Source organism: Coregonus clupeaformis, chromosome 10 (genome assembly GCF_020615455.1).
Source record: "Coregonus clupeaformis isolate EN_2021a chromosome 10, ASM2061545v1, whole genome shotgun sequence".
Lineage (NCBI taxonomy): Eukaryota > Metazoa > Chordata > Actinopteri > Salmoniformes > Salmonidae > Coregonus > Coregonus clupeaformis.
Window position 1 is genome coordinate 12596597 of NC_059201.1, and position 17739 is coordinate 12614335.

The following is a 17739-nucleotide window of genomic DNA, read 5'->3' on the forward strand; positions in this document are numbered from 1 at the left end:
GTCTTAAGTTTTGAGGGAGCGTGCAATTGGTATGCTGACTGCAGGAATGTCCACCAGAACTGTTGCCAGATAATTTAATGTTAATGTCTCTACCCTAAGCCGCCTCCAGCGTTGTTTTAGAGAATTTGGCAGTACGTCCAATCGCCCTCACAACCGCAGACCACGTGTAACCACACCAGCCCAGGACCTCCACATCGGGCTTCTTTACCTGTGGGATCGTCTGAGACCAGCCACCCGGACAGCTGATAAAACTGAGGAGTATTTCTGTCTGTAATAAAGCCCTTTTGTGGGGAAAAACTAATTCCTTATATGAACTATAACTCAGTAAAATCTTTGAAATTGTTGCGTTTATATTTTTGTTCAGTGTATATTTACAACATTCACAATAATTACATACATCATTCACATATCAATCATTCTTTGAACAGTCATTGACAATATATTCAGGTGCTCAAGGCTTTCCAGCACAGCACAGTACATTATGACAAGTCCATGCCTGAGGCACATGAATCGTCATTCTGTGCAGTCTCTCTCCACCAATTCAAAGTCAGCAACAGAACTTCAGTAGCATTCATATAAAAACAGAGACAACAACTAGTGTGAAAAAACATAATTAAAACCAAATCTATTGTCTGGTGCTGCCCTAACTGCTGCCAGTCCTCAAACATCATTTCCACTCTCCTGTATTGCCGTAAGTGCCTCTTTTCCGCCCTCTTGCTGTGGCATATTGACATACACCTCCTCCTCCCTTGATAGAGGGAGCTCAGAGTCAGCCTGGGATGAGTCTATGTGGGTGCTGGTAGGTGTGGAGCATGACCCATTTCCTATAGGGTAGTTAACAGTGATGTTGACATTAACTAGGGGGCTAGATGGCAGGGGACTGATAGGCTGGGGGCTGATGGGTTGAGGGCTGGGTTGGTTGGTGCTGGACTGGGTGCTGGATGGTGGAGGGGTGGACTGGAGGGGGCCTATTGACAGGCCCTCGAGGATGTTGGAGCACCCTAACACCCTGGTCCTTCTAGCATCCTGCTGGTTCTCTGCCTGACTGGGATATATGCAGTTTCCCTTTCCCAGCAGACATTGCTGCTGTTCCTGATAGCTGGTAATGAATGAACTGTTCTGAAGAATCATTGGTCCATCACAATCAAACTGAGAGAGAGAGAGAGAGAGAGAGAGAGAGAGAGAGAGATGTGATATGTTTAAGATTGAGTTGAAGCTGTTGAAATGTTCTTGTCTCTAACATTTCCTTTTCTTAGGGCAACAAAAAAAACTCACTTTAATGGCCTCACAATTTCCATTTACATGTTCTGTAGAAGATACAAGCCTGGACCCTGTGAAGGCTGTAAGAGAACATAGTAAACCTACACTAAAATGTTGGTATATGCATATCCATGCTTACAGTAGGTCTGTTATATTGTTATTACCCTAATCAAGTGCTTCATCTCTAATACTTTACCCTTCTTGTAAATGATTGTGCTTATGATCAGCAGCAGGATAACACCTCCGATAACACCTCCGATAACGCCTGCAACTAATAGACACAGGAACAAGAGGTACAACAAAGCGGTGTCCGCAAATAGGAGAGATGGAGGCAAAGAAATGTGAAAATCATGAGTGTAGTCCAACAACTTCATGTCTCTGTACAGTTGTAGGATCTTAATTTGATCACTCTTTTTTTGGTGAGAATTCTCCTGCACAGCAGGAAATGCAAACATGTAATGTATTCTAGGTTTAAAAATATTTCTAATGTTTGTCATTTCCCCTTTAAAATGTCAGACTTCATTTTCCCTAACAAAAAATTTATCAACCCCTACAAAATATTTCCATTAATTGTAATCCACATAATAATTCACATTTCCTCTTGCTGCAGGATTATTTTCTTGCTGTAGCAAACTGGCTCAATTTAAGATCCTACATCTGTATATAGCTATCTATATTTACCTATACGAAGGTCAAAGCCTGGTGATTTGTCCTCATTATGCAGGCTCTGTAGACTTGGTGTGGTATGCCTTGTACCAGAGGTAGGCATTGTGGTCGGTGGGCTGGCCGGTGGGCTAACCTTAGGTCCACACACCGCATTTGAGGTGGTGGTACCATAAGTTAGTACACCCCTTCTCTGAGAAACACAGCTGAGGATACAGTGTTATTGTTAACATAATACAGTTCATATATGTGTGTGTGTGTGTGTGTCACTTACTCTGTGTGGTGCTGGCAGGTCTGGGTGTAGGAGTGCTGGTCAGAGAAGGTTCCATCAGGGCATGGTGCACAGTTCACATCTGACTCTGTTGTCCCTGAAACATCCACCCCAACACACAAACACATTTACTCACACTCTTACAGTGAACAGTCATATTCAAACTTTCAATGTAATATTTAATGAGGACAGAAACATGTTGAATGTGTGAGAAATACTGTCAGACCGGCCTCCTGTCCAGCTATAGTACCTTCTATGGAGACACCATGGCCAGGTTTGCAGTGTGTATAACTGACACACTCCTTACAGTTTGGGTGCTGATCCATTATGCAGAACATCCCAGTCTGACACACACACTGGGCTTTGGTGATGCTGGAGCAATTCTGGGCATACTGCAGGCCTTTGTCTTCTCACATAAACAAATAAGATGCTCATTACAGATTAGATGCATCAACTCACACACATATACACACACACAAACAACTCACACATAAACACACAAACACACGTGTGCGCTCATGCGTGCGCACACACACATGTAAGCCCTAAGGAATAAATACAACAAATCTAAGTCACTGTTACAGTGTCTTCAGAAAGTATTCAGACATTTTTACAAATTAATACAAAATGAAAAGCTGAAATGTCTTGAGTAAATAAGTATTCAACCCCTTTGTTATGGCAAGCCTAAATAAGTTCAGGGGTAAAAATGTGCTTAAGAAGTCATATAATAACTTGCATGGACTCACTCTGTGTGCAATAATAGTGGTTAACATGATTTTTTGAATGACTACCCCATCTCTGTACCCCACACATACAATGATTTGTAAGATCCCTCAGTTGGGTAGTGAACAGATTCAACCTCAAAGACCAGGGAGGTTTTTCAACGCCTCGCAAAGAAGGCACCTACTGGTAGATGGGTAAAAAAAAAAAGCAGACACTGAATACCCCTTTGAGCGTGGTGAAGTTATTAATTACGCTTTGGATGGTGAGTCTATACACCCAGTCACTACAAAGATACAGGTGTCCAATCTAACGCAGTTGCTGGAGAGAAAGGAAACTGCTCAGGGATTTCACCATGAGGCCAATGGTGATTTTAAAACAGTTACAGAGTTTAATGTCTGTGATAGGAGAAAACTGAGGTTTGATCAACACGTTGTAGTTACTCCACAATACTAACCTAAATGACAGAGTGAAAAGAAGGAAGCCTGTACAGAATAACATATTCCAAAACATGCATCCTGTTTGCAATAAGGCACTAAAGTAATACTGCAAAAATGTGTCAAAGAAACAAACTTTCTGTCCTGAATACAAAGCATTATGTTTGTGGCAAATCCAATACAACACATCACTGAGTGCCACTCTTCATATTTTCAAGCATGGTGGTGGCTCCATAATGTTATAGGTGTACTTGTCATTGATAAGGACTGGGGAGTTTTTCAGGATAAAAATAAATGCAATAGAGCTAAGCACAGGCAAAATCCTAGAGGACAACATGGTTCAGTCTGCTTTCCAACAGACATTGGGAGACAAATTCACCTTTCAGCAGGACAATAACCTAAAACACAAGCCAAATATACACTGGAGGTGCTTGCCAAGACGACATTGAATGTTCCCGAGTGGCTTAGTTACAGTTTTGACTTAAATCAGCTTGAAAATCTATGGCAAGACTTGAAAATGGCTGTCTAGCAATGATCAACAACCAGTTTGACAGAGCGTTAAAAAATAAATAATGGGCAGATATTGTACAATCCAGGTGTGCAAAGCTATTAGCGACTTCCCACTGGCACACACTGGTTGAATAAACGTTGTTGCCACGTCATTTCAACAGAATTACGTTGACCCAACGTGGAAAAGACATTGAATTGATGTCTGTGCCCAGTGGGTTACCCAAAAAGACTCACAGCTGTAATCGCTGCCAAATGTGATTCTAACCTGTATTGACTCAGGGGGTTGAATACTTATCTAATCAAGATATATTAGTGAATCAAATGCTTTATTATTTAAATATTGAAAAAAATCTGGCTACAGACGGAACAACATAACACATTCTGAAGTCATATGGGGCTTCAGTGGGTATGGATACGGTGGGAACATGTGGGTCTGAGCAAGTGTGATGTCATTAATGTTTGTTGAAATGTACGGTATGTAAATGTTAAGTTGTCTATTGTTTTTGTCTATGTATGTTTTTATTTATTGTCAAATAAAGTAAAATAAAATATAACAAAAAAATATATTAGTGTTTTATGTTCCATTAGTTTTTTATGTTAGGATTTTTCTTCCACTTTTACATTAGAGTATTTTGTGTAGACCGTTGACAAAAATAACAATTAAATACATTTTAATCCCACTTTGTAAAATGTGGAAAGTTAAGGGGGTTGAATACTTTCTGAAGGCACTGTATATAACATGACCAATAATTTACTGCAATATAATCCACCCACCTTCGGAACACTTGTGACATCTGAAGCATTTTGGGAAGTAATTGAAGGTCCCACTGTATTGGCCACTGGGACATGGTTCACACTCTGTGTCTGAGGTAGTGCTGCATACATTCTTCCGGCGTGTCCCTGTCATGACATTTAAGCAATAAGGCACGAGGGGGTGTGGTATATAGCCAATATACCACGGCTAAGGGCTGTTCTTAAGCACGACGCAATGCGGAGTGCATGGATACAGCCCTTAGTCGTGGTATATTGGCCATAAACCACAAACCCCTGAGGTGCCTTATTGCTATTATAAACTGGTTACCAACGTAATTAGAGCAGTAAAAATAAATGTTTTGTCATACTCGTGGTATACGGTCTGATATACCACGGCTGTCAGCCAATCAGCATTCAGGGCTCGAACCACCCAGTTTATAATAATGCATAACTTACAGTTACCTACATGTACACTGTACATCTTTCTTGCTGTCTTTTTGCACAGTGTATGCTATCCCTGAAATCCTAACTTTCATAATATGTACAGAAACAGTTTCATTCATGTTGATGATCATCCCTTACCAGGAGCACACTTGCTGCAGCACAGGTTTATATCTATGTTATAGTATTCAGCTGTTTTGTTGCGACAGTCTTCAGCAGAGTCTGGTGTGTATGGCAGAGTGTACACCTGTAGGGAAAAAGAGACCATGAAGTGCACCTGATCAGGAGGAGGAGTGATGAGTAACATATCCCACCAATATTTTCCTTTCCCTTCTTTTTAAACTTCTAGTACAACCCAAGGGTTGGATATTGTGTCCGAAGAAGACCTATTCTATTCTATCTGTTGGAGACTGGGGAATATACACTGAAACCTTTGTGGTATAGTCATTATTTGCCAGTAGACACAGGACATGTAAAACACCCAATGTACTGACAGTAAAATAAATAAAAAAGCCCCTGTGTATCTCCAGTATCTCATGTATGACAGGAAGTGGTAGGAGGAGACGGGAGAGAGAGAGATCGAGAGAAAGAGAGACTTTCGATAAGCTGCCAGGACTGGCTATGTGGTCTGACTGAACAATAAAGATACACCACTGCCAAGGCCTCACACTATCATCCTCCCTCGCAGCCTCTAACAGGCATTTCCTTTTCATTTATGGCAGCCACCCAAAACAAAGATAACAAATCAGGTAAAGTGAATCTGGAGTTTTCCTGATTTGATACAGTATGTGTTCTATTTCAAATACTTGTTTTGTGTCTCACTATGGGATATGCCTCGGTGTGTCCACAAGCTCGAAGTAACCAATCACACAGCATCTGTTGGAGACAGACAGGTTGAGTGGCGAGTGAGGTGAGCCCCTCTCCTCCGTAAAGGGAGCCACTCGCTCACCAACGGGTCATTCTCGTCTCTCTTCCTTGCGGAAGTGACAGCGTTCACAAAAGCTCTCCTTGCACGACTAGATTTCTGGTTTCCTACTGAACTGTTCTCAGGCGAACCGTGAAGTTAATGCTGCCGAACATAGGACTTCAGCTCCTGTCAATTGGGTTGAGTACCGATCGAAAGGCTTTGCTTCGAGTACAATTTATTTTTTACTCAACAGTCTCCGTTTAGCTTGCGCCACACGGCTAGCTATTGAGATTTGGTTAGCCATCGCCGCAGGCCTTTAGCTAACTTGGCTAACTAGCTGCAAGGCTAGCTAACCACACAAAGGACTAGCTCTCGCCACAAGGCTTAAGCTAACCTGTGTAACTTGCCGCAATGCCTCGGGGACGGCCAGGAGGACGCGGAGCAGGGCGAGCCGGAAGGCGACGGTGGAAATCCCACAATAGGGAGGGATCGAGGATATCCCTCACCGGAACTCAGCACCGCTCCTCCAGACCGTACCCCTCCCACCCCACGAGGTACTGAAGGCTCCCCACCCGACGCCTCAAATCTTGGATGGAACGGACGGAGTACGCCGGGGGCCCCCTCGATGTCCAGACTCCCAAACCTCAGACTCCTGGAGCGGACCAGCCACCACCGGCCTGAGGAGAGACACATGGAACGAGGCCCATGGCAAGAACACTGACCACTCCCCCGGCCGGTCCTGGCAATAGGACCGCAGGAACCTACCCACATCCTGATTCACCCGTTCCACCTGCCCATTACTCTCTGGGTGAAACCCAGAGGTCAGGCTGACCAAGACCCCCAGACGTTCCATGAACGCCTTCCAGACCCTGGATGTAAACTGGGGACCCCGGTCAGACACTATGTCCTCTGGCACCCCGTACTGCAGGAAGACGTGAGTAAACAGGGCCTCCGCAGTCTGCAGGGCCGTGGGGAGACCGGGCAGAGGAAGGAGGCAGCAGGCTTTTGAAAAGCGGTCTACAACGACCAGGATGGTGGTGTTACCCTGAGAGATGGGAAGATCAGAGAGAAAGTCAATACACAGGTGGGACCATGCCCGTTGTGGAACTGGTAAGGGCTGTAACTTACCCGCTGGGAGGTGCCTAGGTGCCTTACTCTGGGCGCACACCGAGCAAGAGGAGACTTACACCCTCAAGTCCTTAGCCAAGGTAGGCCACCAGTACTTTCCGGTCAGGCAGCGCACTGTACGACCGATACCTTGGTGACCAGAGGAGGGGGACGTGTGTGCCCAATAGATCAGACGGTCACGGACAAGAGAAGGCACGTACTGCAGCCCAGCTGGACACTGAGGTGGAGATGGCTCTGTGCGTAATGCCCGCTCTATGTCCGTGTCCATCGCCCAAACTACAGGCGCCACAATACAGGAGGCCGGGAGTATGGGGGTGTTGTCTATGGGCCTCTACTCTGTGTCGTACAGCCGTGACAGTCCGTCTGCCTTCACGTTCTTCATACCCGGGATGTATGATAGAGTAAAATCAAACTGGGTGAAGAATAGGGCCCACCTGGCCTGGCGAGGGTTCAGCGTCCTCGCTGCCCGGATGTACTCCAGGTTACGGTGGTCCGTCCAGACAAGGAAAGGGTGTTTCGCCCCCTCGAGCCAGTGCCTCCACACGGTCAGGGCTCGGACAACAGCCAACAGCTCCCGATCACCAACGTCGTAGTTCTGTTCCACTGGGCTGAGCTTCTTGGAGAAGTAGGCACGGGGCGGAGCTTGGGTGGCATGCCCGAGCGTTGAGATAGGACAGCGCCTATCCCTACCTCGGACGCATCCACCTCCACTACGAACGGTAGTGATGGATCGGGATGGGCCAGTACCGGGGTTGAGGTGAACAGAACCCTCAGGTTACTGAAGGCCCTGTCAGCCTCAGCAGACCAGCGGAGCCAGGACGGCCCACCCTTCAGCAGAGATGTTATGGGAGCTGCGACCTTGCCAAAGCCCCGGATAAACCTCCAATAGTAGTTGGCAAAACCAAGAAAGCGCTGCACGTCCTTAACCGTGGTTGGAGTTGGCCAATTACGCACGGCTGAAACGCGATCTCCCTCCATCTCCACACCTGAGGTGGTAATGCGGTATCCGAGGAAGGAGACGGACTGTTGGAAAAACAGACACTTTTCTGCCTTGGCATAAAGGTCTTATTGGCTGGTTTGCGTGGCTTGCTTACGAGGTTGGATGTTTAAGTTAGAATCATCCCAGTGAACCAGTGTTGCCAACTTAGCGACTTTGTCGCTATATTTAGCGAGTTTTCAGACCCCTCTAGCAACACATTTTCAAAAAAGCGACTAGCGACAAATCTAGCGACTTTTTCTGGTGTTATTGGAGACTCTGATGTGAAAGCATGTATCGTTCTTACTCTTCTCAACGAGCAGCGGGTGCTTTGTTACCCCCGTCCCAAAGCACTCACAGGTGGCCCAGTCCTCGCGCAGCAGTCCCTCCCAGCTGCAGTCAGAGCAGGAGATGTTCACCCCTCCGCGTCCAGACTGTAAATGAATCGCGCATGCGGGAAGCCGCCGCTGGCTGATCCCGATGTAAATGTAGGGTGTTTTTTACTCACTTTTTGTCTCTCCCACAACGTTATTCCTCTCTCCTACAGCGTCCATCACAATTACATGCACATGGCCAATTATGCAAATTGGATGATGACGTCATTTACCAACTTTTAGGACAGCCAATAGCTACTTTCCTTACTGAGGAGTTGGCAACACTGCAGTGAACAAGCACCAAACCAGCGGTAGGTTGTTGGTTGCAAAGCACTGTATGTCAAAAGTGATTTTTATACTCCCAAGTGATGATTTGAATGTACAATTTATATCAATTTGATTGTAAATATTATTAGAACATCACACATAAGATGCAGCGTTTATGGTGCATATTTGTTGTGCATTTTGTTGTAGATAATTTCAGCTAATGCTACCTAGCAACTAACTGTGTCTGGTGGGGGGTTTCGTATATTTTGTACAGTGTGTGAGTGCAGGGTTGGATGGTGAGCCGTGCATTGCATGACGTGCAATTTTGTGCTGTTTCTATCAGGTACATTGTTAAAAATATTATATTGTGTATTGTAATTGTTGTATTATTTTGGTAACTACGTTGCCCCAGTGAACAAGCATCAAACCAGCGTGCGTGAGTGCAGACTTGGATGGTGAGCCGTGCATTGCATGATGTGCAATTTTGTGCTGTTTCTATCAGAATAAATCTCCATGACTGGTGCTACAAGTTGGAGTCCGTGTCGATGATTGTACACAATGCAAGAAGAGTACTGTTATAGTGGTGCCGTGACCGTTCTTCTGGATCGGATCGTCCTTCGCTGGATTTCCATCTCAGAAGTTCACCGTGGTTGCCGTTGGAAAATCAGATAAGACGTTGCTAGTGCAGTTAATGCAATATCGCATTTCGCCACAAGAGGGCGCTAGTGCATCGTTTTGTGATTAGTTACGTTGATGATTTCTCTTATTGTGACGTTCTATATTGATTGGGACTTTCTTTTAACGGATAAACGATATAACTTGTTACTTATTTATTTGCAATTGTAATGTATATCTGATATAACTGGGGTGGGTTTAACATTTACATTTTACATTTTAGTCATTTAGCAGACGCTCTTATCCAGAGCGACTTACAGTTAGTGAGTGCATACATTTTCATACTGGCCCCCCATGGGAATCGAACCCACAACCCTGGCGTTGCAAACGTTTGCATTTTTGTTTTAGTGTGTTCATTTCCCATTATTAAGATGGAAGGTGTTGGGAGAGGTAGGGGTTTCCTGACATTTAATCTGTCACCATCTGTTGGTAGGGGTTCAGCCAGTATTCCAGTTGCTTCTACACCCATGCCTAAACTGGAGGGTTTTGGGGGGTTTTGATGATAGTTTCCACAGGGAAATGCCCAAGGATGTGAATGAAAGAGGTTTGCCAAATACAGGGAGTGGGGAGACAGTCTCCATGGATTTCATAGGAGACATTGTACAGCAGATTGGTCATTCCATTGGGGAGAACATTGCCTCCTGTTCGGAGTCAAAGGCAATTGTTGGACATGTTTGGGACAATGTTATGGGGAATGCATGCAGCTCTTGGGGTATGGATGTGTCGGGCCTAAACCTGGTATTGAAGTCTGATATCAGGGAGCCGGTGTGCTTTAGGGGGATGGCTCTGAAAAGTGAAAAGTGCATGAGTGGGAGGATATGGTCATGGTTTACATGCGTAAGAGGGGCGTATCTGTGGTGGGCCAAGCAGATGAGGTTATGGGTAGGCTTATGGGAAGGTCCCGCGATGTTGTTAAAGTGGGCATACGCAGCAATCCCTCTGTTGATTTATCTAAATACCCAAGTCCCATCTTTGACGTACTGAAACACATTTTTAGTGACACTGCTTTTTCAAGCGTGCCCCTCGCTGACTTTTATGCCACATTACCTCTGACTGATGAACAACCATTCGACTATTGGCTCAGACTGAACAGTGCTGTGGAGGTTGCTGAAGATTGTCTAAAGAGACAGAAGAAAAGTGTTGAAGACCCATCTCGTGAGCTCACGGTCATGTTCATCAGACATTGCCCTAATGCTGAACTGTCGCTTATCTTTAAGTGCAAGCCATTACAGCAGTGGACCGCTGCAGATGTTCATGAGAGGTTGGATGAATACAGGAGGGAGCAGAGGTACTCTCACTTATCTAAGGTGACCCCAGCCATCGCAACAATGAAGCAGGAAATTGGTGCTGTCAGGCCGCTCACCATGCCTGCTGTGAGGCCCCACACGGAATCACCTAATGTGTTGCCTTCCCCAGACCAGGCTACTCAGGGATCAGCTGGGCTGATGGAACGTATCCTTGCGGTGCTGGAGCAGAGGCCACACCAGTCTAACAGTCTGTTCCAAAAAAAGAATAGGAACAAATTGAGGTCTAATGGGCCATGTTGAGGTCTAATGGGCCATGTGAAGTGTGGAAACTGGACACGATACTTACTTACACTGCAGGGCCAATCACCTCTGCTTTCTTTGTGATGTAGCTGGCCACGCACACTCTCAGTGCCCCAAGGCCGCAGCCCTGAGCACAGCTGGTGGAGTCCCTACAGTAATCACTGCTCAGCTCCCGGAAAACTAGTAGGCCTGCATGTAGAAGGGGAGAGTGTTGGGCCTTTTGTAGAGTCCCCATCAGTGAGAGATGTTGATTTGGAGTCTGTATATAAAAGTGTTTGTGACAAAATGGAGACTGAGAAGAGTATCATAATGCAGAACACACAGAGACTTTCCACGTATGATGATTTATTCTATGCCAAGGTGTTAAAAGGAGGAAAAGTGGAAGTGAGAGCTTTGCTTGACAGTGGGTCCATGGCTTGTAACTTGAGCTCTAGGGTCTTACCTGAGCTGTTGCATGCAGGAGTGTTGAAAAGTCCATAATTGAGTCCTAAAGAGGTAGTCTTGGTTGGTTGTGGTCGAAGACGAGGCCTCTGGGATTATATGAGCTGGAGATGGAAGAGGGTTTATACTTCTGTGTGACGGGGTGAGGAGAGCAAGCTAATCAACGTGATAGCTCCCGAGTAGCGCAGTGGTCTAAGGCACTGCATCTCAGTGCTTGAGGCGTCACTACAAACCCCCTGGTTCGATTCCAGGTTGTATCACAACCGGCCGTGATTGGGAGTCCTATAGGGCGGCGCACAATTGGCCCAGCGTCGTCCGGGTAGGCCGTCATTGTAAATAAGAATTTGTTCTTAACTGACTTGCCTAGTTAAATAAAGGTAAAAAAATATGGAGAGACAATAAAGTACTTGACAAAGTTGGAACTGTGAGACTGAAAGGGGCTGTGACTCTAGAGCCTATTCATCCCTGTTGCCGTTTTTCCTATTTTGTTGCATTACAACCATGTAATGGACATACACAAAATATTCAAAATTGGTGAAGTGAAATTACAAAAATTACTTGTTTCAAAAAATTCAAATAAATAAATAACGGAAAAGTGGTGTGTGCATATGAATTCACCCCCTTTGCTATGAAGCCCCTAAATAAGATCTGGTGCAACAAATTACCTTCAGAAGTCACATAATTAGTTAAATAATGTGTGCAATCTAAGTGTCACATGATCTGTCACATGATCTCAGTATATATACACCTGTTCTGAAAGGCCCCATAGTCTGCAACACCACTAAGCAAGGGGCACCACCAAGCAAGCGGCACCATGAAGACCAAGGAGCTCTCCAAACAGGTCAGGGACAAAGTTGTGGAGAAGTACAGATCAGGGTTGGGTTATAAAAAAACATCAGAAACTTTGAACATCCCATGGAGCATCATCAAATCCATTATTAAAAAATGGAAAGCATATGGCACCACAACAAACCTGCCAAGAGAGGGCCGCCCACCAAAACTCACGGACCAGGCAAGGAGGGCATTAATCAGAGAGGCAACAAAGAGACCAAAGATAACCCTGAAGGAGCTGCAAAGCTCCACAGCTGAGATTGGAGTATCTGTCCATAGGACCACTTTAAGCCGTACACTCCACAGAGCTGGGCTTTACGGAAGAGTGGCCATAAAAAAGCCATTGCTTAAATAAAAAAATATGTTTGGTGTTCGCCAAAAGGCATGTGGGAGACTCCCCAAACATATGGAAGAAGGTACTCTGGTCAGATTAGACTAAAATGTAGCTTTTTGGCCATCAAGGTAAACGCTATGTCTGGTGCAAACCCAACAACTCATCACCCAGAGAACACCATCCCCACAGTGAAGCATGGTGGTGGCAGCATCATGCTGTGGGGATGTTTTTCATTGGCAGGGACTGGGAAACTGGTCAGAATTGAAGGAATGATGGATGGTGCTAAATACAGGGAAATTCTTGAGGGAAACCTGTTTCAGTCTTCCAGAGATTTGAGACTGGGATGGAGGTTCACCTTCCAGCAGGAAAATGACCCTAAGCATACTGCTAAAGCAACACTTGAGTGGTTTAAGGGGAAACATTTAAATGTCTTGGAATGGCCTAGTCAAAGCCCAGACCTCAATCCAATTGAGAATCTGTGGTATGACTTAAAGATTGCTGTACACCAGCGGAACCCATCCAACTTGAAGGTGCTGGAGCAGTTTTGCCTTGAAGAATGGGCAAAAATCCCAGTGGCTAGATGTACCATGCTTATAGAGACATACTCCAAGAGACTTGCCGCTGTAATTGCTGCAAAAGGTGGCTCTACAAAGTATTGACTTTGGGGGGTGAATAGTTATGCACGCTCAAGGTTTCTGTCTTATTTCTTGTTTGTTTCACAAGAAAAATATTTTGCATCTTCAAAGTGGTAGGCATGTTGTGTAAATCAAATGATACAAACCCCCCAAAAATCAATTTTAATTCCAGGTTGCAAGGCAACAAAAGAGGAAAAATGCCAAGAGGGGTGAATACTTTCGCAAGCCACTGTAATCACTGGCCAGTACAGAGAATTAAGTAAAACCACAAGTCCAAATCCCTATTTCCATTGTGTCCTCCTCCCAGAGTGCGAAGAGCCTTGGCGTGACCCTGGACAACACCCTGTCGTTCTCCGCTAACATCAAGGCGGTGACCCGATCCTGTAGGTTCATGCTCTACAACATTCGGAGAGTACGACCCTGCCTTACACAGGAAGCGGCACAGGTCCTAATCCAGGCACTTGTCATCTCCCGTCTGGATTACTGCAACTCGCTGTTGGCTGGGCTCCCTGCCTGTGCCATTAAACCCCTACAACTCATCCAGAATGCCGCAGCCCGTCTGGTGTTCAACCTTCCCAAGTTCTCTCACGTCACCCCGCTCCTCCGCACACTCCACTGGCTTCCAGTTGAAGCTCGCATCTGCTACAAGACCATGGTGCTTGCCTACGGAGCTGTGAGGGGAACGGCACCTCCGTACCTTCAGGCTCTGATCAGTCCCTACACCCAAACGAGGGCACTGCGTTCATCCACCTTTGGCCTGCTGGCTTCCCTACCTCTGCGGAAGCATAGTTCCCGCTCAGCCCAGTCAAAACTGTTCGCTGCTCTGGCACCCCAATGGTGGAACAAGCTCCCTCACGACGCCAGGACAGCGGAGTCACTCACCACCTTCCGGAGACATTTGAAACCCCACCTCTTTAAGGAATACCTGGGATAGGATAAAGTAATCCGTCTGGATTACAGGAAAGCCATGGATTACAGGAAACATCCGCACTGAGCTAAAGGGTAGAGCTGCCGCTTTCAAGGAGCAGGACTCTAACCCGGACGCTTATAAGAAATCCCGCTATGCCCTCCGAAGAACCATCAAACAGGCAAAGAGTCAATACAGGACTAAGATTGAATCGTACTACACCGGCTCTGACGCTCATCGGATGTGGCAGGGCTTGAAAACTATTACAGACTACAAAGGGAAGCACAGCCGTGAGCTGCCCAGTGACACAAGACTTCCAGACAAGCTAAACCACTTCTATGCTCGCTTCGAGGCAAGCAACACTGAAGCATGCATGAGAGCACCAGCTGTTCCGGGTGACTTTGTGATCACGCTCTCCGTAGCCGATGTGAGTAAGACTTTTAAGCAGGTCAACATTCACAAGGCCGCAGGTCCAGACGGATTACCAGGACGTGTACTCCGAGCATGTGCTGACCAACTGGCAAGTGTCTTCACTGACATTTTCAACATGTCCCTGACTGAGTCTGTAATACCAACATGTTTCAAGCAGACCACCATAGTCCCCGTGCCCAAGGACTCTAAGATAACCTGCCTAAATAACTACCGACCCGTAGCACTGACGTCTGTAGCCATGAAGTGCTTTGAAAGGCTGGTCATGGCTCACATCAACACCATTATCCCAGAAACCCTAGACCCACGCCAATTTGCGAACCGCCCCAACAGATCCACAGATGATGCAATCTCTATTGCACTCCACACTGCCCTTTCCCACCTGGACAAGAGGAACACCTACGTGAGAATGCTATTCATTGACTACAGCTCAGCATTCAACACCATAGTGCCCTCAAAGCTCATCACTAAGCTAAGGATCCTGGGACTAAACACCTCCCTCTGCAACTGGATCCTGGACTTCCCGACGGGCCGCCCCCAGGTGGTAAGGGTAGGTAACAACACATCTGCCACACTGATCCTCAACACGGGGGCCCCTCAGGGGTGCGTGCTCAGTCCCCTCCTGTACTCCCTGTTCACCCATGACTGCATGGCCAGGCACGACTCCAACACCATCATTAAGTTTGCCGACGACACAACAGTGGTAGGCCTGATCACAGACAACGATGAGACAGCCTATAGGGAGGTGGTCAGAGACCTGGCCGTGTGGTGCCAGGATAACAACCTCTCCCTCAACGTGACCAAGACAAAGGAGATGATTGTGGACTACAGGAAAAAAAATAGGACTGAGCACGCCCCCATTCTCATCGACGGGGCTGTAGTGGAACAGGTTGAGAGCTTCAAGTTCCTTGGTGTCCACATCACCAACGAACTATCATGGCCCAAACACACCAAGACAGTTGTGAAGAGGGCACGACAAAGCCTATTCCCCCTCAAGAGACTGAAAAGTTTTGGCATGGGTCCTCAGATCCTCAAAAATGTCTACAGCTGCACCATCGAGAGCATCCTGACTGGTTGCATTACCGCCTGGTATGGCAACTGCTTGGCCTCCGACCGCAAGGCACTACAGAGGGTAGTGCGTATGGCCCAGTACATCACTGGGGCCAAGCTTCCTGCCATCCAGGACCTCTATACCAGGCGGTGTCAGAGGAAGGCCCTCAAAATTGTGAAAGACTCCAGCCACCCTAGTCATAGACTGTTCTCTCTGCTACCGCACGGCAAGTAGTACCGGAGTGCCAAGTCTAGGTCCAAAATACTTCTCAACAGCTTCTACCCCCAAGCCATAAGACTCCTGAACAGCTAATCATGGCTACCCGGACTATTTGCACTGCCCCCCCCACCCCATCTTTTTACGCTGCTGCTACTCTGTTAATTATTTATGCATAGTCACATTAACTCTACCCACATGTACATATTACTTCAACTACCTCAACTAGCCAGTGCCCCCACACATTGTCTCTGCACCGGTACCCCCCTGTATATATAAGCCTCCCTACTGTTATTTTATTTTACTTCTGCTCTTTTTTTCTCAACACTTTTTTGTTGTTTTATTCTACTTTTTTATTAAAAATAAACGCACTGTTGGTTAAGGGCTGTAAGTAAGCATTTCACTGTAATGTCTGCACCTGTTGTATTCGGCGCATGTGGCCAATAACATTTGATTTGAAATGCTCGCTGGCTTCCCTTGCCTATAATACTATGGGCGGCAACAATGTAATACTCGTTTGGACCAGACAGCATCAGATAGATGGCCTACACATAGAGAGACATAGAGGCGCTGTTTCGATCGCTCGGATGCTTTTTCCTGTGAGATACATTCAGCCTCTAGTGAATTGAAGGACAATTATGAAACACAGAGGGACGAAAGAAAGATTATTTTATATTTGGTAATTTTGCATTGGCCAATTTCTTTAGGAAGCCTGGCTCCCCTTGGCATCCACGAATACATGCCACTGTTAAGCCCCCCGTTACACCCGTGTCTCGCTTGTTTTGGTCGCTTCAACTCTACATTCCTTAAAGTCCGCTGGACACTTACCGTGTTCTCAACAGGCTGAACCATGATCGCGAGAATAATCCTTACTGTAAGAATGCCACTTACAGTGCTTAGTATCATGATTGATTAAATTATTATTGCCCCTTTAAGATCTTGAGAAAAAGTCCATATAATACTGAAGAGAATGCTCGAATTACTGCCCCGACCGGAAGATCAATGCTCGTTTTCTGGAAACGCTTAGTGTTTGAGGAAACAGGGCGTCTTTCTACTTTCAGCAGTTATCAATTTGGTAACGGAAATACGACTTCTAATCACTTAATAATTCATAAACAAAATGGACATCAGTCAAATCTATATAACTTATTGGTAGGTCTACCATCAAATCTAAAACCAAATCAAATCGATGTATTAGTCAGATGCTTCGTAAACCAAAGGTGTAGACAAACTACAGGTTCTACTTACGGGTCTTTTCCAACAATGTAGAGTTAAAGATAAAGATACAATTCAAATATAAGGAGTGACACTAGGAATAAATACTTGTTACTTCTGTGAACTTTCATTATCCTCCCTCCTCATGAGGGAGATAAATTAGAAAATATCTTAAAGATACAGTATGTGGGTTTTTGGTAACGGAATTACAAGGCACAAGACAATATTTCTTAAACGTACAGAAGGTAAACAAATTCTCCAAAACTAAATATGTGTTTATATTAGTTGGGGTCTTTATGTCAACATTATTGTGTTTTGATGTATTTCTGATACCTTTTAAGACTTTTTCTAGTAGATGTTTTCTAAGACCCCTTTTCCATCGGTTTGTCCAGAAATCAAAGCCTTTACTTATGCCTAGTTTTTAAGATGGAAAATGGTTGAAAAATGTATCTATGCCTTCACTTCCCAAAAATTTAGACTCTGAGCTTTCATTTGATACCCAATTTGATTTGCTCCTATTTCTGTCAAGGAACAGACTGGAAAAGATTGTTATGTCTATTATCAAATCATCTTTCACCCATATAGTTTCACCTCACAGTTTCAGACATTTTGCAGGTTACTGTATAGCAATGTCTTGAACATAAATTCACAGAACAATGCTTGTGACCAGATGTAGGCTACTGATAACATAGCAATTATATGCGGCTTCATGTCTGCAAATGTGGATCATTTTATTTGAAAGATAACTTTT

General features: G+C 45.4%; 1 protein-coding gene across 1 annotated transcript; it reads right to left on the reverse strand.

Moving 5' to 3' along the window:
* Positions 1-327: 327 nt before the first annotated feature.
* Positions 328-16796, reverse strand: LOC121574836 (tumor necrosis factor receptor superfamily member 1B). The gene is made up of 9 exons (XM_041887456.2): positions 16602-16796; positions 5197-5302; positions 4636-4761; positions 2445-2600; positions 2198-2291; positions 1942-2129; positions 1457-1531; positions 1276-1340; positions 328-1149 (listed from the first exon to the last, which is right to left on the reverse strand). Exons 1-9 carry the CDS (start codon positions 16677-16679, stop codon positions 661-663), a joined length of 1377 nt encoding a protein of 458 aa, XP_041743390.2. The 5' UTR covers positions 16680-16796; the 3' UTR covers positions 328-660.
* Between the last annotated feature and the right edge of the window lie 943 nt (positions 16797-17739).